At 41.9% G+C, this 24,339-nt stretch overlaps 1 protein-coding gene across 2 annotated transcripts in view; it reads right to left on the bottom strand.

Moving 5' to 3' along the window:
* LOC117969341 (uncharacterized) overlaps positions 1-23,889 on the bottom strand; it is a 37,293-nt gene extending 13,404 nt beyond the window's left edge. For both annotated transcript variants that reach the window (XM_058997762.1, XM_034917258.2), the window contains exons 1-2: positions 23,587-23,889; positions 930-5,982 (exon numbers count right to left, since the gene is read on the bottom strand). In XM_058997762.1, the coding sequence (XP_058853745.1) occupies positions 4,615-5,982; positions 23,587-23,835 (1,617 nt within the window). In that variant the 5' untranslated portion in view covers positions 23,836-23,889 and the 3' untranslated portion in view covers positions 930-4,614. The remainder of the gene's footprint in view (positions 1-929; positions 5,983-23,586) is intronic.
* Between the last annotated feature and the right edge of the window lie 450 nt (positions 23,890-24,339).

Below are 24,339 nucleotides of genomic sequence, written 5' to 3'. Positions count from 1 at the left end.
AAATTCCAGTCTGGCTTTTTTTATGTTTTTCTTTCAAAAGTGGAGTCCTCCTGGGTCTTCTTCCATGGAGCCCACTTTCGCTCAAAAAGCGACGGATGGTGCGATCAGAAACTGACGTACCTTCACCTTGGAGTTCAGCTTGTATCTCTTTGGCAGTTATCCTTGGTTCTTTTTCTACCATTCGCACTATCCTTCTGTTCAATGTGGGGTCGATTTTCCTCTTGCGGCCGCGCCCAGGGAGGTTGGCTACAGTTCCATGGACCTTAAACTTCTTAATAATATATGCAACTGTTGTCACAGGAACATCAAGCTGCTTGGAGATGGTCTTGTAGCCTTTACCTTTACCATGCTTGTCTATTATTTTCTTTCTGATCTCCTCAGACAACTCTCTCCTTTGCTTTCTCTGGTCCATGTTCAGTGTGGTGCACACAATGATACCAAACAGCACAGTGACTACTTTTCTCCATTTAAATAGGCTGAATGACTGATTACAAGATTGGAGACATGTGTGATACTAATTAAAGAAACTAATTAGTTTGAAATATCACTATAATCCAATTATTTATTATCTTTTCTAAGGGGTACCAACAAATGTGTCCAGGCCATTTTAGAATATCTTTGTAGAATAATCAATAATTGATCTCTTTTCACGGCTTCTTTGCTTTATTCTATGACATACCAAAGGCATGCAAGTATACATGATAAAATAGCTTTTAATTTCATCACTTTTCAGGAGGAATGAAGCATTATTTCAATGAGCTGTAAGGGTACCAACAAATTTGAGCACGTCTGTATATATATATATATATATATAGATAGATAGATAGACAGATATAGATAGATATAGTTGTCATCAAAAGTTTACACACCCCAATGTATACACAAAAATATACTGTATATTGCCAACTTTCATGCCCCAGCACCAATACCTTTCATGTGTGTCTGCCGTTTTCGTCAGCCTTAATGTTATGTCTCCTGTACAGCTGTTTTTCCCAGCGAATTTCACATCTGAAATCTGCTTCCCTTGTTCATCCACCACTGTGATTCTAATTCCTCTGCCATCGATCAAATCACTCTTTGTCAAAGCCACAAGGTCCACAGTTGTAGCTGGACGGTTTACATCACTGATTTTCTCCACATACTCTGTGATCTCCTTTTCCTCAGCCTCTGTGAGAGATTTCTCAGAACCATGGCTTGCTTTCTTCATGTCCTGAATGTGTTTTTGGTCAGAAAAGAACCGCTGAGTTTGGTACCGGCCAACAACGCCACCTGCAGCCTTGTTTAGGTCTTTATGGAAAGTCTTGGTCACTATGGAGGTGATATGGCCAGTGCAGGTGTTTAAGAACGCACTCAACAAGGTTTTTGAGATCATCTCTTGAAACTCTTTCTTAAGTTCCGCTACGTCTCGGAAACTGCGTCTGCCATCCTCCTTGCACTCTGCCCTCTCTTCTTTGGTGACTAGATTATCCTCAATGCTTTTAATGAAGTTGGGAACAAAGTTGGTGTCAATAATTGATCTGGTGGGAAAAGACTGGAACATCTGAACGAAGTGTGAGGTGTACTCGGTGATTATCCAACTTATTTTGATGACTTTTTGGACAGTCCCCGAGACTTTGGCTTTCTGCATGAGCTCCGTGGCACTGTCACGCACTTCCGAAACCCGTTTTATGACCTCATTGAGCACAGTGTGATCATTTATTAGATCAGACACATTAGAGTTGCAGGTGCTAATCAAGATGTCCGTCAGGTTCTTTTTGATGTCTTCAGGAATTTTGAAAGCATTGGGGTCTGTCTGCAATGCGGCTTTTGGAACGTATATAATTATCACCTGGGTCAGACACTGATCCAGAAGAGCGTTGTCTCGTATGGCCTTGGTGATGATATCTTCGAAGCATTGTTTTAGAATGTACTCAAAGGCTGCTTTCAACTCTTTATCGATGGCAATATTCAAGCTTGTGGTCACCGCTTTCATCCCAAATTCCTGAACTGCAAATTTCCCCGCTTCCTTGAAACTGCTGGTCAATGTTTTCCTTGACAAAGTTCTTTCACGTGTCTTTGGAGAGGGACGTGAGGGTCGTCTTTGCAGTTCCCTTTAAAGATGTCAGCGTGCTTTTCCCCGTGCAGATGATATCATCGGCTATAGAGGACAGCGTTTTTGTGCCGGTCAGGAGACCTTTGCACATGGAAAGTGTTTTTCTGATGACACTGAACCCAGCTGTAACTAACGACATTCCAAGGCTGATGGATTTGGAAATGGCCCAATCTACCCAGTCAAATGTGCCTGTTATCATGCCTTTTATACCTTCAATCATATCTGAAACGCCTTCTGAAATCAGCCCAGGGCCAACCTGGCTGGCTGTTCCGAACGACAAGGTGCAGACCAGAGCCCCTAAGAACACCTGGCATGCCCCGAGTAGGGCACAGATCAGAGCGTCAATGCAGAACTTTGGCTTCTCCTTGACCATGAAGACAATGCCCAGACCATACTCGTAGAGCGCCATCAGCTCAGTTGTGGCAATGTGGTCTTTCTTATCCAGAAGAGTGTAAACGGCGGCCTCTTCGGTGATCGCCTCATCCTTGAGTTCCTCCAGTTTTGTTTTGGCCTTGCTGATGTTTACTTTCCAAGAGTTGAACACACTCAACCTCGTCTCCATTTGCGACTGGAAATTGGTGCCCTCTGCGTGGTGGGGTGTAAAGTTTGTTGAGCAAGACATCCGGCAAGCTGCCATTGTATTTGTCGTTTCAGAGATGTGGACCTGAACAGCACTTTCTGCGTCACTCAGCAGCTCCATCGCTTCCTTCTTGTAGTCTCCTATCGCCATGTTGATTCTGATGTAGGCCTGGTTGTACTTGGAAACTGCTCTGAAGACTTGGTCAACATCTATTGCATTCTGCCAGTATTTTATTGCGCCATAATCATTTTCCTTGTCTCTAGCATGCAAGTCCATCCTTTTCACAGCTTGCTTGATGTGATCATAGAAATTGCCACTTTCTCCTTGTAGGAGCTTATCCACAGTGTGCTGTAACATGAGCGAGAGCTCTGACTTCAGCTGATTGACATCCACATGCTCATCGATTTGTTTCTCATGCAAGGTAAGCCACAAGGCCCAGTATTCCTTCAAGGCATTGAGGGCAGGATGGTAGTCAAATTTCTTTCTGTACGTTTTACAGAATGACGGTATCTTGTTCTTTGCAGCAGGATCAAGTCTTTCCTCTTCAGTGTACATCAGTTTGAATGAGTTCAGGTGTGCACAGAAGCAGGCGAAAAGCTCTTCCTTCGTTTTGATTTCCAACAGCTTGTCGTTGACCATATTCGCAATACGATTGACCTCGTACTCCTCTCTCAGCTGTCTCATGATTTCAATTGGCTGGCCCTGGTAGGCTGGAGCCAGGTTTTCCCGGTTCAGAACCATCTGCACCATACCTGAGTTGCCTTTGCAGGCTGTGAGGCCGAACACTTGCTTCTCCACACGCCGGCTGTTAGGAAAGTGGGTGAGGATTACACAGAGCCCTCCACATTAATTGACCTTATCGTCCACTTTGATATCCGTCCCTCTGCCTCCCAAATTGGTGGCGATGATGACGCTCCCTGCAGAGAACTTGTCCTTTTCAATGTTGTGTTTTTCGCTGATGGTGTACATCTTTATTTCACGTGTAGGGGAAGATTTGGAAGCGTTCATTCTCTTTTGAAGCTCTTCCGCAGTTTTCACGTCTTCACAAATGACTAAAGCAACTTGCCCTCTCAATGTAACCTTCCGGACACACTCACAATTCATCTCTATCCATTGACTTTTTCCTCCCTTCACTTGAACTGCTGGTAACTCAACCACCTTGTTGTGGCGATGAGCTGGCACCACATAGCTCTCGGTTTTATACTGATTACACAGAAAGGCAATGTCTGTGTGGCCTCCTAATGTTCTAGAGACACCAAATATGCCTTTACCCTTGAGGTATCTCTGAAAGTAATGGAAGTTGGACAAGTAATTTGTGACATTCGATAAGGGTGTAATGGCCAATTGGTGCTTCATCTCCAGAAACTGCTGCAGACTCTCTCCCCAGCGTTTGTTCTTCTCCAGTACACCGCTGGCCTTGAAATCCACTGGGATTATAGCATGGTAGTGATGTTTCTCAGAGTCCTGAGCTGACTTCACATCTTCAGACCCGAAATCGATCATGTACTCGCGATTCTGTGTCATACAAATGGCTCTGAGACCATTCCCCACAAAAACAGGCAAGCGGTTCTCGATGTAATCCTTCAGGAAATAAGGGATGACTATGAAAGACTCTGACATTGAAGCTTGCAGTGGAGGTATGTGGGAATCTGAGTATTTAATCCTGGACCTTAATTCTGAAACTGTAGCTTCGATTATCAGTTCGTGAGAAACTATTTCACACGCGCATCCACCTGGTAAGTGGAGCATCTTAATTTTAACTTCTCCACTGTGTGACTTCTGTTCCCCAAACTGAACTGCTTTATTTTCCACAGCTAAGTAACACTCAAAGGAAACTGCTTTTTCCAGTGCCTCCTCAAACACTCTGAGCAGGTCGATTTTGTCCATGATGATCTGAAGAACTTTAAAGTTTTGGTCTTTAGATTCCTTTTGTGCTTCCATCTTAGCTGCCTCTACCTTGTCTATATCTTCCTGTGTGAAAAACCCCAACTGCAATCCAGGTTGTAGAATATCCAGGGATGTGAAATGCTCTGATGTGTCTGAACCCATCACAGCCATTGCGGCGACTTTGTGAAAATGTTGAATCTTTGTTGCCCACTGGATCTCCCCAGTCTCTGCCATTTCTATGGGCTGATACATACAGATCATCGACCATATACAAGCCAGGACCTGTTCGGCATGGCTTCTGCCACTCTTCTTGGTCCCGACGGGCAAGGACTGGGGAGCTGGTCACAACATCTACTCTCCTGTCTTGGACTGCCTGAACGGTAGCAAACATAGCTAAAATACAGGACTTCCCCTCCCCTGTCCCAATCTCAAGAAGACATCCATTGTCTTGGCTCATCTTTGAAAGGAGGAGCATCAGTAAAGACGCAAGCTGAGTGACTCGTGGGAAATAACTTTCGATTTTATTACCGTCTTTGAAGATGATTGAGCTGTCCTGGACTGCAATAGACAGCCCGATCAAGACTTGGGTTAGGGTTTCAGGATCAGGATTGGCGAAGTCCAACAACTTTACCATTGCTATGCCATCTTTTCTCATCTGCTCATCAAGGTCAATGAAGGTATATTTTGGGAGTTCCTCCATCACTTTGCTTAATACCTCTTCAATAATTGAAATAGTTTTTTCCGGATAGTTGTTTGCCCGCATCTCATTCAGGATGGTGGCGAGGTCTTTGTCCTCTTCATCTGCAGTGCACGTTTGTAAGAACTTGTCAGGATATTCCTCTTTCATGGCAGAGATGACAGTGAGCAAGTCAAGTCTGTATGTCTGCGTCTTGTGAAGGACAGAAGCAGTTAGATCCTGAGGAACATGAACGGCGACGTGGATGAAGACCACTATTTCTAAGGGCGTCCAGACTTTGCTGAACAGAATTTGAGCGAGTAGCTCCTTGCTTTCACTTGCCAGCTCAGAAAACATGTCCAGGACACTCAGCACCAGGTTTCCCGCTAACGTGGCGTTTCTTTGGTAAACTTGTACCAGGAGACCAAAAAGAAAGCCATACTTCTCGTCGCAGTTTGTTTGGTCCTGCAGTTTGGTCACGACGTCTGAAGCCCCTTCCACTGTCAGCTGGACCACCGCTTTCAGAATGCAGAACTTCTCTGTCAAGGAAAGATGCTCATATCCAACGGCACTGTCAAAGGCAAACTGAGACCAAATTGATAACTGCCGCTCCCGACAGTACTGGGCCGTAAGCTCATTTTGTAGCATTTTCATCCGATCTTCAATATGTGAAGACTGTAGGCTCTGGTCTTCCTTAATGTCATATTTTGCCAAAAGCTTGTTGAACTCCTTCTCAGTGTCTCCAAGCTGCAAAAGAAATGGAAGAAACATTTCAAGTGGACAGTATACAACTCTATAACATAGACACATCACAAACCACTGCTCGTAACGTGATCCATAAATATTAACCTGTGGTCATTTTTCCATTGCGCTTCATGTATTGTACTTCTACACTGTGCGCTGCACTTGATACTGTAATATGCTGTTTAATGTCATGTTAATTAAGATGTTCTCCTTGTTCAGTGCCCTCCCTAATTTACCCCCTGACACAGCTTGCTCAATAAATATCTGTGTATATTCTGAAACACAATCGCTTCCTCTATAAGACCCATGTGTGATATTTAATGAACATCTGTTATAAATAACACGTTATATAACAGTGTCATACAGTAGCCTCCAAATGTATTCATACTCTTGATAAAGTGTAACTAAAAGTTGATTTAGCAAGAAAATGCAGGTGTACACTCAGTATTGTTAGATACAAAAAAATAAAAAATAAAGAATTGTATGACTATCAATACTGAATGTATCAATAGCATATCTGTCAAAAATAGTTACATATATTTCTAAATACATGATGTTCAGATGCATTCATACCCCGGCACCCTGTGTCAAGAAGCTCAAGCTTGGTTGCAAATGGACTTTCCAGCACGATAATGATCCGAAGCACACATCCAAGTATACGACCAACTGGTTAAGGGAGCACAAAATCAACGTTCCTGATTGGCCATCACAACCTCCGGACCTCAATCTAATAGAACATTTGTGGTACGAACTGAAAAAAACAGTCCACAAGAATATAAGAGCATAAGAAAGTGTTATGCCACTCAGCCCATCTTGCTCGTTTGGTTGTTAGTAGCTTATTGATCCCAGAATCTCATCAAGCAGCTTCTTGAAGGATCCCAGGGTGTCAGCTTCAACATCATTACTGGAGAGTTGGTCCCAGACACTCACAATTCTCTGTAAAAAAGTGCCTCCTATTTTCTATTCTGAATGCCCCTTTATCTATCTCCATTTGTGACCCCTGGTCCTTGTTTCTTTTTTCAGGTCGAAAACGTCCCCTGGGTCGACATTATCAGGAGGAATGACAAGCGCAAGCCACGCAATCTGGAGGAGCTGGAGAGGTTCTGCATGGAGGTGTGGTCGAATATCCCTCCTGAGAAGTTGCTGAACCTATTAAAAGGCTACAGGAAGCGCCCCTCCATGTTATCAAAGCCAAAGGAGGATTCACAAAATACTGATTGCCGGGGTATGAATACATCTGATCATGTATTTAGAAATATATGTAACTATTTTTGACAGATATGCTATTGATACATTCAATTCTTAACTTTTTGATCTACTGTATTGGCCTGAATAAAAAGCGAGGTTTTTTTTCAGAAAGTAAGATCTCAAAAATGCAATTCACTCTATAAAATTGCAGACTAAGCTCTGTGTCAACTTGACATGCTCGGTCAAGGCTGACCTTAGTTGCGAAATGGCGTAAGTGCGTATCACAATCACGTTGACTGTCTTAGTCAACAGCACTAAATTCCTCCTTATACTGTTTTAAAGCAGACGACAGTACCCAAAGAGATAATGCTGTCTGTTGTGATTGCGGGTTGGATGGAGTCTGAACTTGTTTAAGACTAGTTGAAAGTTGTATGGGGGGAAGGCGGCGCAGAGATCTTACTTAAAAAAAGAAAAAACCACAATGCTGGTGTTGGATGCTTTTCGCTGACATTTGACTGAAAAGACAAGCTTGTGCAATAAACACCGACTTGGTGATTATACCAGGAGGAATGACTTCACAACTGCAAGTTTTAAAAGTTTCAAAAACAACCTGCATAAAAATTACATGGATGGGTTTCTCATTGTCGATCACGGTCTAACACCATGTGGGAAAAATCAAGAAACCCTCAGAGCTTTACAGGAGTTTTTGCTGAAGTTGTCTTATCTGCTCGATAAAGTGCCCTCTTATAAATCCTTTGGTCTTCTGTACATTTTTTTTTTTTTAATTTCTCTTCTTTGAAAGGCAAGGTCGCCTTAAATTAGAGACTGCCTTATATTCAGGCCAACATGGTATTTGTATTGAAACATACTGAGTGTACACCTGCGTTTCCTTGCTAAATCAACTTTTAGTTACACCAGCTCCACCACAAACCCGATCGGGACTCTAGCTGTTTGAGTTTCAATATTCTTCTTGAGACCAGTGAGGTAAGAATCTTGATCCTGTGTAGTGGCTATTTCTTCCAGGGTCGTTGGAAGATCCAAACTGTAAGTAATTTGCTTCGAAGATACAGCAGCACACGAAGCATGATCCACAGGGACACATGGGAAAGCATCAGGCACAGCATTGAGACTGCCCTTCCTGTGCAGTACTTTAAAAGAAAACTGCTGTAAGCACAAGGTCCATCTGGTTAGCCAGGTTTTTGAGGTGTTGAAGGCCATTACTAATCAATGGTTTTTGGTAGATCTCCCTTCCAGCAGGTAGAATAATCACATCTGAGGTTTATGCTACCTGCTGGTATGTTAATCTGTAATAAAGTAGATTCACGAGTATCAGCCACATACAGACTAATCCCGGATGTCCTGGTTGCCTCAAGATGTTCCCCACTCCCTTGGACTCAGAAAATGATAAAACACATAGTTGCCGTCTTGCTGCAAACCATACATCTTCTGCACCGTCCAGTTGTATGCAAGCCTTAATTAAAAAATCAAGACCAAGAATGAGAGGAAATGCCAAATATTTATCTGCCATGATGAAGGTATCTATGGACCAATAATTATAATGAATCACATAAGTCAAATGACACTTTCCTAGAGCCCTATGTGAGATTTCGTCTGCCAATAGAAATGCATGCTCCAGGCATGGTATCAGTTCTTCCCCTGGCTTCTTTATCTTGTTCCACAAGGTTTCGTTCATTAAAGTAAATGAGCATCCCATATCCAGCAAGGCTTGACCAGAAATTCCACGCACCTCTATGTCGGTGACAAAATTCAGATCATCGAACCTACTGCATACTGGACAAGGTTTACGTATTTGCTGGACAGCACTGATGGCCTTCTTAATTATTCTACAAGTTGATTTTTTTGAAGATTTATCAGAGGTCTGGCGTGGGTCGTATTGCTAAAATTTTTTCGCATTTTTCAAGAAAACTCATTACATCAGTTATTTGTTCACCCCCATCAAATTCTGGGAAAGTCATTCCTGCTGAAACTGGTAAGGATGTAACGCCCTCCATAATCATTGGTAACATTGACAGTCTACCCAGAGTATCAATACCAGAAATGCAAGCACTATCAGAGAACCGGGTCCGAATACTGGATTGGGAGGCTAGTTTGCATCTTGATTTTCTCCAGCTCTTTTTTCCATACTTCTTCCTCGCCTTAAAAAAACAATGCGCCACAGAACTCTCCAGCCTGACTAGTGAGTTTTCCACCAGGGCGTACACTGCTTCAAACCTCATAATATGAAATAAATAGTTACTAGATGTTATTGATGTTTGACCTGATGATTACTAGATCAAACAAAAAATACCTTAATTAGGTGTCATACACTCACTAAATAATTGCATTCATTATTTACACCTGTAGTTAGGCTATTACAGTTTCTTTTAATTAAATATATACAGAGCATCAAAAGAAACGTATCACTATTATAACACATTTATTTTAAAAAACAAATAAGGTATATCAATGATGGACATCGCTTTAGTGACTATGGCTGAAGCAGATGCACTTAATCAACTAATTAGTGATACAATTGGACACTGGATATGGAGCGATTTCAGAGCCACGAACTGGGAGACCAAGAGTCACAACACCTGCCCAAGATCGACAGATCATTTTGCAGCATCTTCGTCATGTCAATTGTTAAATCAGCACAATAAAATGTCTGTTAATTGATCACCTGCACCTGCACACGGGATCATGGACAGCAATGCATGGGCAGAGCTGCTGGAGGCGCTGGATAGCAGATGGGAGGCAGAGGCGAGAAGGAGAGAGGAGCGATGCACTGCGCTCATTGAGAGGGTAGGGCTGGCAATAACGCCACACCTTACAGCAGCACCCACAATGATGGTCCCAAAACCTCAGGCTCTGAAGACGACAGCGGAGGATGACCCAGAGGCTTACCTGGTCGCATTTGAGCGGCTAGCCACCACCGGCATACCAGGCACTGAGCGATCCGGCGTCTCAAAATCTCTGCAAAGACTCACCGGGTACGGTTCAGGGAGTACCAAAGGTCCCCAGATACATGCCCCAGGGTGGTCACAGAAAGGTTGTGTGACTACATGGTACACTGGCTGATCCCTGCCAAGAAGATCAATATGCAAATGGGGGAGGCAGTGGTAATGGAGCAGTTTTGCCATGTGGTCGGCACTGAATCCCAAGCCTGGATACGGTGCCACAACCCCGACACCCTGGAAAAAGCCATGAAACTGGCCGAGGACTTCCAAGACTCCCTGGTTTCTGCCCAGACAGGGATACTCATGGCTCCCGTCAATAAGAGCAGCCGAGCACCTCCTCCTCTATCTCACCCACCACTACCGGCACTGGCACTGGAATCCAGATCTCCGAGATCGCCGAACCCAATGGGCCACCGTGCCTCCCCTTCATGGAGACCAAGGTTGGCCCCCAGCTGGGGTCGAGGTGCTGCCCTTGCCCCATTACCATACCAGCAACGGGACAGATATCTAACCAGTGTGCCCTCTGTCCCCCCAACTTGTTTTAGGTGCAACCAACTGGGACACCTGGCCAGGTCATGACCCCCTGCAGTGGAATGTGACGTTGCGGCGTGTAACTGGGCACCTGAGCAAGCAAGGGGAAAATGGTCGGGAGGGGCATTGTATTGTTAAGCATTAGTGGACACAGGGTGTGAGCAGACCTTAATTAAGACAGCTCTCCTAGGCGGTGTGTCATGGAAGCCACAAAGTCAGGTGGCTATCTCCTGTATCCATGGAGATGCAATGACATACCACACCATAAAACGTATTTATCGTTAGGACCGATAAAAAGTCACCTCATAGTGGGGGTGGCAAAAAGGCTACCACACCCAGTTATTCTGGGCCGAGACTGGCCAGACCATAAAGAATTGCTGAAATTAATGGCAGTCTCGACCGCACACGTAAACGTGACAGAAAAGAAAGGGAAACGGAAATGTTTTCTCCCCTTTTTCGTCCTAGAAAAACAAATAGAGACGGATACGAAAATGGGAGGCTTGGGTTTGGTGGGAGAATGCTTGGATGGTAACAAGCAATGTGACCGAGAGGGCGAGGTTCCTGGGCCATCCAGGGCAGATGCTACTCCCGCCCTTCTCAATATACCGGACATGTGGCACTCAAGCGCGGATATAGTGTGGGGCCAATATACTGACCCCTCACTAGTGCACACTTGGGGAAAGGTCCGGTCTATTGAAGGTAGGGATGTTGAAGGCGCTGGGGCACTAGTATTTTCACATTTCATTATCAAGGAGCAATTGTTGTATAGGGTAAACCTAGCCATGGGCACAGGACAGCCTGTAACACAATTATTGGTTCCCCTGTTTTGGAGGTCATGAGGCTGGTGCATGATATCCCTTTTGCGAGGCTGACAAAACAAGGGAACAGATATTGGCTCGATTCTATTGGGTAGGACTTCATACTGATGTGTCGAAATATGTAGCCACATGCCCAGACTGCCAGCGAGTAGCACCGGGTCTAGTGCGCTCCGCCCCTTTGGTTCCACTGCCGATTATTTCCACTGCCTTTGAACGTATTGCAATGGACATAGTGGGCCTTTTGCTACCTTATGATTTTGGGTATATGCATATATTAGTGGTCGTAGATTATGCAATGCGATACCTGGAGGCAGTTCCATTGAGGTCCATTAGTGCTGCTGCAATAGCCACAGTGTTAGTGCAGATTATGGCTAGAGTAGGGATCCCCAAGGAGATTTTGACTGATCATGGAACCAATTTTCTGTCTAAAACGTTACAGCAAGTGTATAAAGTATTAAAAATACATCCCATCAGGACATCTGTTTATCATCCACAGATGGATGGTTTGGTGTAGCGATTTAATCAGACCTTGAAGCAGATGCTAAGATGTTTTGTAACTCAAGAGCAAAAACATTGGGCATTGCTTCTTCCCTACCTCCTTTTTGCAGTGAAAGACATGCCGCAGAGTCCGACAGAGTTCAGGACAACCTCAAATCGGCTCAGCACCGCCAACAGCAGCATTACAATAAAAATGCACAAATTCAAACCTTTCGACCTAGAGACAGGAGACCTAGAGCAGGGGCCACATGAAGTAATTCAGGCTATAAGAAAGGTGAATTATGAAATTAGACAGCCAGATCACCGTAATGAATGTGAAATTTATCATGTAAATTTATTAAAGCCCTGGCAGGCAAGGGAGGTCTTGTTTATAGCCCCAGGCAATGTAGAGGATGATTTAGGCCCCTGTCCAGAGGCTCCTAGCACTAAAATCATTTCGATGGGGGAACAATTGGTTCCAGATCAGCAACGGGAGCTGCGTAAGCTTATTGAGGAGTTCAGCAATGTTTTTTCTGACTTGCCCAGCAAAACTAACTTGGTTGAATATGACATTATCACTCCCTCAGGTGTCACAGTACGAGAGAGACCTTACCAGATCCCGGAAAGTCGACAAAGTGGTCATTCGCAAAGAGGTATGGGACATGCTCGAACTTGGGGTGATTGAGCCTTGCAGGAGCGAGTGGTGCAGTCCAATTGTCATAGTGGCCAAGAAAGACGGCACCAACCACTTCTGTGTGGATTTCCGGAAGGTAAAAACTATTGCCATGTTCGATGCGTACCCTATCCCTCGGGTTGACGAACTTTTAGATAGACTGGGAAAGGCAAAGTTTATCTCTACTCTGGACCTGACGAAGGGATATTGGCAGATCCCCATAACCCGAAGTTCTAGAGAGAAAACCGCATTTTCAATCCCTGATGGGCTGTTTCATTTCAAAACCATGCCGTTTGGGCTACATGGTGCACCCACTGCCTTTCAGAGACTGATGGACCAGGTTATACACCCACATCATGAATATGCAGCAGCGTATATTGATGACGTGGTTATTTACAGCTCCACCTGGCGAGAGCATTTGGCTAGGGTTACAGTCGTCCTTCAGTCTCTAAGGGTAGCCCGACTGACAACTAACTTGGGAAAATGCGCGTTTGCCAAAACAGAGACTCAATATTTGGGATTTTTAATGGGGAATGGAAGGGTGAAACCCATTGTCACCAAAATCCAGGCTTTGGTAGACGTGGCGAGCCCCAAAACCAAGACTCAGGTGAGGTCACTACTGGGATTAGCCGGTTATTACCGACAATGTATCCCAGAGTATGCCACAGTGGTTAACCCTTTAGTTTACCTCACCAAGAAGAGTGCACCACATTTGATTAAATGGTCAGTAGAGTGTCAGAGGGCATTTGATACTATTAAGTGAAGATTCTGCCAGGCCCCCACTCTCATCACACGTGATTTCACCAAGTGATTCATCCTCCACACCGATGCATCTGTTGTGGGTTTGGGTGCGGTCTTGTCCCAAAAGGTTGACACAGTAGAACACCCAATATTGTACATCAGTAAAAAGATGCTCCCTTGGGAGCAGAACTACTCCGTAGTCAAAAAGGAGTGTCTGGCCATTAAATGGGCTACTCACTCCTTACGATACTACCTGCTGGGACATTCATTTGATCTTGTCACAGACCACGCCCCACTCAAGTTGTTAAGCACAATGAAGGATAGCAATGCCCGGATAACTCGGTGGTATCTGGCATTGCAGCCCACCAAAATGCGGATTATTTTTCCCGGGAGGGGGGAGTAATGGGAAAGATAGATTCAGCCGAGTGTTCCTTCGGCTCCACTCTGAGCGGTGGGATATGTGACAGAAAGACAATGATTCTTGGTGGTAAATCTCCCTCCCGACCTGTGAGGGCGCTAAGTAACGGGAGCAGAGTACCCTGGACTGCTTGACCTGACACTTCGTTCCTAGGGTTAAAAGGAAGTCGGTCATTTAGAAAAGGGGTAGAGGGCCATCCGGTTGGACTCAATCTAAGATGGCCGCGTAATTTTCGACTCGCACACTTAACAGCCCAATTTATTGAATATTTTACTATTTTTACTAACTGTGGGCATTTTTCTACGGATATTTCTGCTCATGAATACCGCAGATAAAAGAACGTCTTTGGAAATGGAACCCCATACACCCTCCCCTTCGATGAAAAACAAGGGTAAAAAAGCGAGAAAACAGCTCACCATGTCGTCGGATACGTTGACTGACTCTAGCACGGGGCCGCATGGAGAAGACTAGTCTTGGTTACCTGACTCTCAAGTGGAGCAATTGAAGGTCTTTTTCGCTGATTCTGTCAAGGATATAAAAGGTGCGCTGTCCGAACTCTCTGTTGATGTTAAAGCTATACGCAATGACATGGAATTAATTCGGTCCAGACTACAACAGGTTGAAAAGGAAGTGTCAACGCTGACCTCTTCGATACAGACACATGGCAAGCGTACAGATATTCTGCAGGCCGCTCAGAGGCAAAATAGAGATAGCATTAAGGATGCAAAGGCTGATATTACTCGGCTACAGGCGCGTCTGGCGGAATTGGACGATCGCAATCGTCACTCTAATCTACGTCTTGTCGGTCTTCCTGAAGGAGAGGAGGGCGATGATCCGATCTCTTTTCTTCAACACAATTTGCCACTTTGGTTTCCCTCCCTGCCCTCCAAAGGTGTCATTGAGATCGCGAGGGCTCATCGGATTTATAGTGGAGCCAATACCCAAGGAAACAAACCACGCACACTGATTTTTAAACTCCTTAGGTATAATGACAGGCAAGCTATTCTGAAAGCATATAGGCAGCCTGGTACACAGATATCGCAAGGTCAGTCAAAGTTGTTGCTGTTTCCGGATTATTCTAATTTCACAGCTGAGCACAGAAAAGCCTTTGCACCGATCCAATCGTCTCTTAAACAGATGAGCATCCAGAGCTTTCTTTTATACCCATCGAAGCTTAAAATAGTGCACAACGGCCAATCTAATGTGTACAGCACCCCCCAGGATGCCCAGCAGTTTGTTCTGGAGCTGAAGCGGAATGCCTAACCTGTGGGACGGGACTGCAGACTTATTGCAAGCTTGTTCTACAATTCGGTTCTTTACTTGATGACTGGTCTGTCGCTTTTTTGTACTTAATGGATGCCTGGCCTGAGGAATAGTGACGCCACTATAGGATAATTCTGCCCTGGACAACTGTACGTTTGGACTTCTATGAGCTGTATTATTGGACATTTGCTTGTTTTAGGTAGGAGTTCGAATTTGCAATGTCTATCAGTCACCAGAGGGGGGAGTAAACGAACAACTATAGTTACGCTCATACAGGCTGTCATGGTGTACTTTGTTTATACTTTTTCAAAGACTTTTCTTTGGGACTTAAAGTTCTTTATCTGTTATTGTAATTTTATGCTTAATACGATCTTTATCATTATGGGCTGTTGGGTGTGTGTTGTCCCATCTTGGCTCGAAAGCCAAAGAAGTGCTGTTAATTTTGTTTTTGCTGGTCATGTGGGGCTGTAAGGATCTCTGGCCCCGGCTGACTAGCTTCTTAGAAATGTTTGTAGTTTCGTTTTGCTTTATTTACTTTGTTATTTGTAGTTCGTGTTCTACCTGCAATCGCACGGGGGGTTGTTGTATTTTTGCTGATTTTCTCTTAAACAGCTACCATTGTTTTGTATTATGTAAGCCTGTTAGGATTTACGTGCTGTTTTATTTCCTTTTGTTATGTTTATTGGCTGTCTTTTTGCTTTTGTTTTTCTTGCTTGGTGAGATGTGTAATCTGGATCTCCCTTGGTTTTTGGTGCCACACAATGTGTATACTGTGGTGTTGCGCAGGACCTGGGGAATGGGTTTTCTATTGCAAATATTTGACCTCCTCAATGAATAACTGTAATATTTTATCTTGGAATGTGCGTGGCTTGAACATGCCCATTAAGAGATGTAAATGCCTCCATCGCAAGCGTGTTGCTACTGCTTTTATTCAGGAGACCCATACTAAAGCTGCTGACGTACACAGATTCCAAAACAAACATTATAAAATTATTGCCCATTCATGTGCCCTGAATAAGTCAAAGGGAGTTTTGATCCTGGTAGATAGGAAACTCAACATTACTGTGGGTGTCTCTGGGGGTGATGCAGAAGGTAGATTTTGTTTTGTGATTGTTACTTTCAATGGGACTAAATTGTGTCTTGCGTCTTTATATGCACCCAATGCATTTGATCCTCAGTTTTTAGAAAAAGTTAGAATCAAATTATCTGAATTTCCTGATGCTGCAATTCTCTTAGGTGGTGACTTCAATCTGGTTTTTAACCCGACACTCGATACCTCGCACAGCGTTGCAGAGCCTCGTGTAGCAGTTTCAAAATCTTTCCAGAACTTTGCACAGGATTTAAATGTATGGCGCATTAGAAATCCGAATGTAAAAGATTTTTCTTTCTTTTCCCATCCCCACAAGACTTACTCTCGCATTGATTATATATTTATCTCCCCTAGTATTTTGCATTATATTATTTCCACCGACATATTACCAATCCTTATTTCAGACCACGCCCCAGTTTTGTATTCATTTAATTTTACTCCTGGAGCAGCCCGTGCCAAAAGATGGCGCTTTAACTCCTTTCTCCTTCAGAACGAGGATTTTTTAAAGTATATATCCAATGGATTGAAAACCTTTTTAGAAATAAACTACAATCCTGATCTTAACCCCCATTCGTTATGGGAAGTCACAAAGTGTTTCATCAGAGGCAGTTGCACTTCATTTGCATCTAACCTAAACAAAACTCATAATAAGCATATTTCTCAATTAGAGGCTCAAATTTTACAGTTGGAAACATTACAAAAGGTTAACTTTCTAGAAGCCAGAGCAAGACAGCTCGCTTCCCTGAAAGCAGATTTTAGAAATCTGACCAGATCTAAAGCAGAATTTCTGCTTATTAAAACTAGACAGCTTTACTACGAACATGCTGAAAGGCCTAGTAGGCTCTTGGCTTTAAGACTTAATCAAATCGGGACGTTTGGCTTCTATTGATGCTATTAAGGACTGCAATGCTTTCCCAACCCTCCCAAGTTAATAAAGTTTTTCAACATTTTTACTCTCAGCTTTACAAATCTGAATCTGTTTCTGATTTGAATAGGACTAGGGAATTTCTGAATTCACTGAATTTGCCTAACCTAGTGGTTGATCAAGCTGAACAATTAGACGCTCCTATCACTTTGGAGGAATTAAAAGCTGCAGCTGCGTCCATGCAAAAACGTAAGTCTCCAGGTTTAGATGGCATTCCGCCTGAATTACTTTTGGCAGTCTGGGATATGGTTGGCCCTTTAATTCTAAATTCTATAAATTATTCTTTACAAACTGGCTCATTTCACAGAGATCAGAAGTCAGCTTTGATTTCACTACTTCTCAAAAAGGGTAAAGATCCTCAGGAATGCTCCAGTTATAGGCCCCTTTCACTCTTGAATTCGGATTTAAAATTATTTGCCAAAGTATTAACCAAAAGATTAGAATTATACGTAGGTAATTTAATCCATTATGACCAGACAGGTTTTATGAAGGGCCGGCTCGCATCTGACAATATGCGCCGACTTTTGCATGTTCTTGACTCGGCCCCCAATAAATCAGTTTCCTGTGCGGTGTTTTCTTTAGATGCTGAAAAAGCATTTGATCGCTTGGAATGGAACAATTTATGGGCAGTTTTGGAACGTTTTGGTTTTGGTCCCTCTTTAATTAATATGGTCCGCACTTTATACACCAACCCTACTGCACTTGAAAGAGGCACACGGCAAGGCTGCCCGCTTTCTCCCTTGCTTTTTGCCCTTTCCTTGGAACCCCTAGCTCAGGCTGTTAGGCAAAACCCTGGCATCACCCCCCTTGACATAAAGGGATCCAAACATCACATATCTCTTTATGCTGATGACATACTACTTTTTCTCTCTGACATTTCCAAATCAATTCCACAGGCTCTGAAACTATTTGATGAATTTGGCTCTCTGTCTGGGTACAAAATAAACTGGTCCAAGTCTGTCCTAATGCCCCTGAACCCAGGAGCTAAAACTGCCCCTCTCCCTCCTGACATCCCTGTTCAAATACAAACTTCAGGTTTTACGTATCTGGGCATTAAAATACACCCTAATTTTCAACAGATTCGCAAAGATAATTTTACAGGTGTCTTGATTAAAATCAAAGCTGATTTGGCAAGATGGTCTCCTTTGCAACTTACGCTGCATGGTAGAATTTCTATTATTAAAATGAATGTTCTTCCTCGCATTAATTTTCTATTCTCAATGCTACCTTTATCACTCCCTCACAAATATTTGGAAGAAATTAATTCTATGTGCAGTGTTTTTTTGTGGAATAGCAAACGACCTAGAATTCGATTGGCTACTTTGCAACGTCCCAAAATACTTGGTGGTCTAGCCATGCCAAACTTTAAATTCTATTATTGGTCCTTTCAGTTGAGAGTTTTTAAGACATGGCTGGACCCAAGTGCCCCAGTTTCATGGCGTGCAATAGAAGAGGCTATAATTAAACCTATTAGGATCCAAGATCTCCCATTCTCTGGCCTTAAAAATAGGGCTATATCTTTACAAATGGGCCCCATTATTGCTAATTCATTAGACATCTGGAAGAAAGCTAATAAATACCTTGGTATTTCTTTTAATTTTCATAAATTCTCCCCAATCTGGAATAATTTCTTTCTGTTGACAGGCTCACAGCCTTTCTTTTACCCACCCTGGTCCACTAGAAACGTTCAAGTTTTGAATGATATTTTTGATGATACAGGCTTACGTGCATTCCAAGATCTTAAGGGGACTTACTCACTCCCTGGGTCCTCTTATTTTATGTATCTTAGGCTTCGCTCCGCCCTTCGTGCTTATGGAGTTCCATGGAATGTGGCATTGTCCACTCACCCTTTAGCTCAATTACTTAGTTCAACTCCTGCCACCAGAGGTCTTGTATCATCTCTTTATAATAACTTTGTAACTCACAATATCAGTTCTCTTGCTGTAACTTCTGTTTGGGATAGGGAACTCAACAAGCTCGGTGTTAGCCCTGTCTGGGATAGAATTTGGGAAAATATATTCTCATCTTCTAAAAACTTAGCACACCAATTGGTTCATTTTAAATTTGTACATAGATTTTATGCTACCCCATATCGTCGATTTCAAATGAAGGTTTCTACTGATAATCTGTGCCATGGGTGCACTCTAGGGGCAGTCGGCACTTATCTCCATATGTTTTGGGAATGTCCACGTATCCAAAGTTTCTGGAAATTTGTAGCTACAGCTCTCTCTAAACTTATTAATACAGAGGTGCCTCTGTTTCCTGGTCTGCTCCTGCTTGGAGATGACTCTCAAGTTGGGCTTAATTTACAGACAAGACGACTCTTTCTTGCGGGGCTGACAGCAGCAAAGAAGGTTATTTTGAAGGGCTGGTTGGAACCTGGTATAGTCTATAACTGCACATGGTTACACTTTCGCTTAGATATCTCACTTATGGAGAGGTCGACAGCAAGACTGCACCAGGCCAGTGCTAATACCTTAACTACATGGTCTACTGCTATCATTCTTATTAAAGACCTTCATTTAAGTTTGAGACCAACAACTCACTAGAATGTGTATATGTATGTGTATATATGTATGTATCTATCTATCTATCTATCTATCTATCTATCTATCTATCTATATATATATGTATATGTGTATGTATGTGTGTATATGTGTATGTATATATATGTATATATTTTAATATATTATTTTTATATAGAATTTGTTTTGTATTATGGTTTATTATGATTTTTAATGTATTTTTATTTTACGCTTTATTTATGTCTTTATATATAGTATGTTATGTTTTTGTTTTTTTTACATATTTATGTATACAACTTTTTCTCCCCCCCCCATTGTAAAGATTACAATAAAAAAAAAAAAAATTGTTTAAAAAAAAAAGAAAAAGAAAAGGGGTGGAGCTTCGGTACATTAATTCATCGACCCAGAAGGGAAATGATGTGGCAGCTGCGGATTGGATTACAATTTAAGTAACACATGCCGCTGTATTACTTAGCATCATTTATTGTTTACTGTTTGTTTTGCCGTCAGGCACTGGATATACAAAACCATTAAACACCTCTTCAGACAACACCTGGAAAACTGAAGTCTCCCTTCTGGACAGCACAGCACTCTGCTCTCTTATGCACCTTATACTTGCACCTATTTGCTGCTGATGTTACAGCATTCAACCCTGCACTTAACCCAATCTGTAGTACTGTTTTACCTGCACTTGTATCTAGCCTTTATATAACTTTCTACACTTATCAGCTCTTGAACTGCCCTGATATCAAACTGTACTGTGCTTCTGTATTTGCCCTTACTAGGACTAAGTCATTGTATTTTGTATCTTGCTCTCAACTGAACTGTAATTGATGTATCTTGTATTATAACTGAAGTGACTGTATCTTGCTCTTAATTGAATTGTAATTCCTCATGTATTTTATTTGTACACAACTGTGAGTCGCCCTGGATAAGGGCGTCTGCTAAGAAATAAATAATAATAATAATAATAATAAACAACATTGCTCCTAGATTATAAGATTATAATTGTCTGTCTGTTCCTTGATCACCTGCATCTGCACACTGTTAACCACTTTGCCACAATAAGTGATAAGTTTCTTTTGATGCTCAGTATATATATTTTTTAAATATTTAGTACACAATTTTTTCTTAAGAGATGACATCAGTAGAATGCTTCTTGGAAAGAAAGATGTGGTCTCTGTTAAAATAAATGAGGGATGAGAGCATCGCCAAAACGACTTCTCTTGACCAATATCCTTGAGGCATACAAGCTTTTCAGTGAAGAATATAAAGTCACAATTAAAATTGGGAAATTGAAATTTTGTGCACTGAGACCACCTCATTTTTTACTTATGACAAGCAGAGATCATGAAGTATGCCTGTGAAGTACCATGAAAATGTACAACTGCTCATTGAACGTGTTGGAAAGGTGATTCACTGCCCAAATCAGTCAAGGAAAGTCTCACTGTCTGCAGCATGTAATCTACTTCATGTGTTGAAGAACCCAGTCAAAACAGTGGAGCATATGCAGCAGTGGATCTTCTATATAATTTAAGTGAAGATAAGGCTGTATCGTATTACCAGTGGCAGACAGTAGAGGATGGAAGGGTAAAGAAGATAGTGGTGGATTCCACTACAGAAGAGTCCAAAGATGACCTGATAGGGCAGCTTGAGCCTTTTGCTCAACGTGTTTTTAATGCTAGACGGCAACATAAGGAGCTAAGATACCTGAAGGAAGTTCTGAAACCGGGAGAAATAATTCTGCAAGAAGACTTCGAACTGAGACATCAGCTAGAGATCATGTCTGCACATTGGTCAAATTAAACTGTAATCATATTTACTGCAGTAATGTACTACAGAAATGATAATAAATTATCGCACAAGTCATTTGCAGTTGTTTCGGATTAATTGTCCCATGACAAATACAGTGTGTTTGACTTTAACAAGTCAATTATTAGAAACATACAGCAAGAAATGACTGTGAATAAAGTGCACTACTGGAGTGATGGGTTCCCAATAAAAACGGGTACAATCTGAGTAATATATTGTACCATGAATCAGATTTCTGATCATCAGCTACATGGAGGTTCTTCAAAACATCACATGGGAAAGGTCCAGTTGCTCGTGTTGATGGACAAGTCAAGTGTTCTGTGTGGCCAGCCATCCTGTAGAACTGTGCGGTTGTCCAAAATGCAGAAGATTTTGCAAAGGTTGTACAGGCCGCGTGCAAGAAGATCCTTGTCCTCTATTATTCCAAACGTCAGGTTAGAAGCACAATGGAAATGCTTAAAATGAGATATGAGTGAGTAAAGGCCATCCCACGTACTCACTCTGAGCACTTTATTCAAAAAGCAAACAGCACTACTATCTCAGTAGCATGAAATTCGTGTTTTATGCTGCTAGATATCTGTACTGACCACCAGCTCGTTGAGCTCCAAAGTAACGCTAATGCCAGTGGCATAGCTGCGCCTCCAAGTGAGTCAGAGAGAGAAGAAAAAACAGCAAATCACAAACAGGCCCCCGTGTAGGTGATTAAGGATGGAGACTGTCACTGTCAAATATGTTGCAAATAAGACAGAAAAACGTTTCTCCAGCATCTCCAAGAAATGGGCAATTTATGAGAAAAAATATACATATGGAAAGGTGTTCAGTTATATACAAAGAGGGGGATGTCAGCTGGGTATCTACTGATCAAATTGTTGAGAAAGTGGGCTGTCATGTTGATGGAAGAGGATTCACTCAACTAGCCCTGTTGATGTGACAGATTAAGCAGTTTTTTTTAATTAAATTATGTCCATTTGCCAAACTTTAAATATGAAGCACCATGGAAATTCTGCAAATGAGATGGCAAAGAAACATGTCTGGAACATTGAAATGATCCAGCATCTTCAAGAAGAGCTTTATAATGTCCATTTGCAACAATTCTTAATAATAACATAAAATGTTGGTTGCAGCTGCATCACCTTCTACAAAATAATAACAATAATAATAATAATAATAATAATAATAATAATAATAATAATAATAATAATGGTGCAATCGGCACCCTAATTTCGTATTCGATTATCGTATGATAATCAATGCATTGATAATTTATGCATTGACGTTTTATTTTTCAAAATAAAGAACAAACATTAGTTTTTTTAACAGAATATCGGATAACTAAAAGCACTTTTGTGCATAATAATTAAACAAAAAGGCACAACTTAATTCAAATTAGAACACTTCCAATTATTTTTCTCTTATTAGGACTGAAATCATTATATTTTGTATCTTGCTCTTAATTGTACTGTAATTCTTGATATGTATTTTTTGTATACATCTGTAAGTCGCCCTGGGTAAGGGTGTCTGCTAAGAAGAAGTGAATAATAAAAAAAGAAATACAAAGGACTTGAGTTTTTAACTGAAAAGAATATGAGTGAGTCTGCATCAGTGTCTTTTTAACATTGTAACAATAATAACAAATACTATATTTTAACAGAAGTAATTTCTGTCTAAACTATGGTTGTTCATTACTGTTAACATTTTATGTCCAAAAAGCAAAACATTTTAATTAATCTCACAAATCCTGACAAATTTAACTACTGTATTAAATTCAGCTTCTTTTTATATGCCATATAATCCAAACACAACATACTTTGAAACAAAAGGTAATCGGTAGATTTAATAGATTAAAAAAAAAAACCTATTGCCTTAATTCTTCAAGAAAACGTGAATACAATAAGCCTACTTCTGATTTGTCCAATCCCCGCGAATGTAGAGGCCTAAAGTGTGTATCCTAGCAATGCGCTAATCTACCGTACTAGTGCTAAAAGAAGCACACTCTCACACACTCGAGGTTTTAATGCAAACCGGCAACAGACTGGGTTCTAAAGTGATGCAACGATTCACCAATATGTAATCGAAGCTCCGAAAATTTAAGGACAGATGATCAATAATCGTTGCATCAATTAATTTTTGCACCCCTAAATAATAATAATAATAATAACACTGATATTAATCATCATTAGGATAATAACCTCATCCATGTCGATTGCAGCTGCATCATCTTCCACCAGTTGGTGTAAGATGTGGGAGCGCTGGTGATGGTGCTCCTGTCCTTTAAACTCCTGCTTCAGTTTCAGTTTCTCCGAGATGTGCGCCAGCTGTCTCTCGCTGGCCTCGTTCTCTCTCTCTATCTCCTCTTGAATCCTCTTCTCCCTCTCCAGGCGCTCCAGGCGTCTCCTCTCCTCCCTCTGTTGTTCCTCCATCCTGCGTTGTTCCTCCATCCTGCGTTGTTCCTCCCTCCTGCGTTGTTCCTCCTGTTGCTGCAGCTGTCTGATTTCCTCTTGTCTATCTATAGAAAAATCAGAGCTGGGGCTCAGTTATAATTACAATTATAGTACAGTACAGTGTTGTTCTAATCAATGGCCATTACAACCTGCTGACTCCACATTTGCATTTAATACCACATCCTTGTTTAGAAAATTATACTATGCTATACTCTATACTATGCTATACTATGCTATGCTATACTATGCTATTCTATACTATGCTATGCTGTGCTGTGCTGTGCTGTGCTATGCTATGCTATGCTATGCTATGCTATGCTATGCTATTCTTAGGGCTTGAACTTTTCATTTTCATTTTCCTTCTCACTACCCGTCTTTAAATCATAATCAGTTGTTGTTAAGCTGTACCTGCATTCAAATTACGAGAAACAAGATTAAAGGGCGAGAACAAAACGTGAGTTAAAATAGGATTGGGGTGAGCGATTAACATCATTGGTTTAC

The sequence above is a fragment of the Acipenser ruthenus genome, chromosome 23, assembly GCF_902713425.1.
Source record: "Acipenser ruthenus chromosome 23, fAciRut3.2 maternal haplotype, whole genome shotgun sequence".
NCBI lineage: Eukaryota > Metazoa > Chordata > Actinopteri > Acipenseriformes > Acipenseridae > Acipenser > Acipenser ruthenus.
This window is presented reverse-complemented; position numbering and strand designations above follow the sequence as displayed.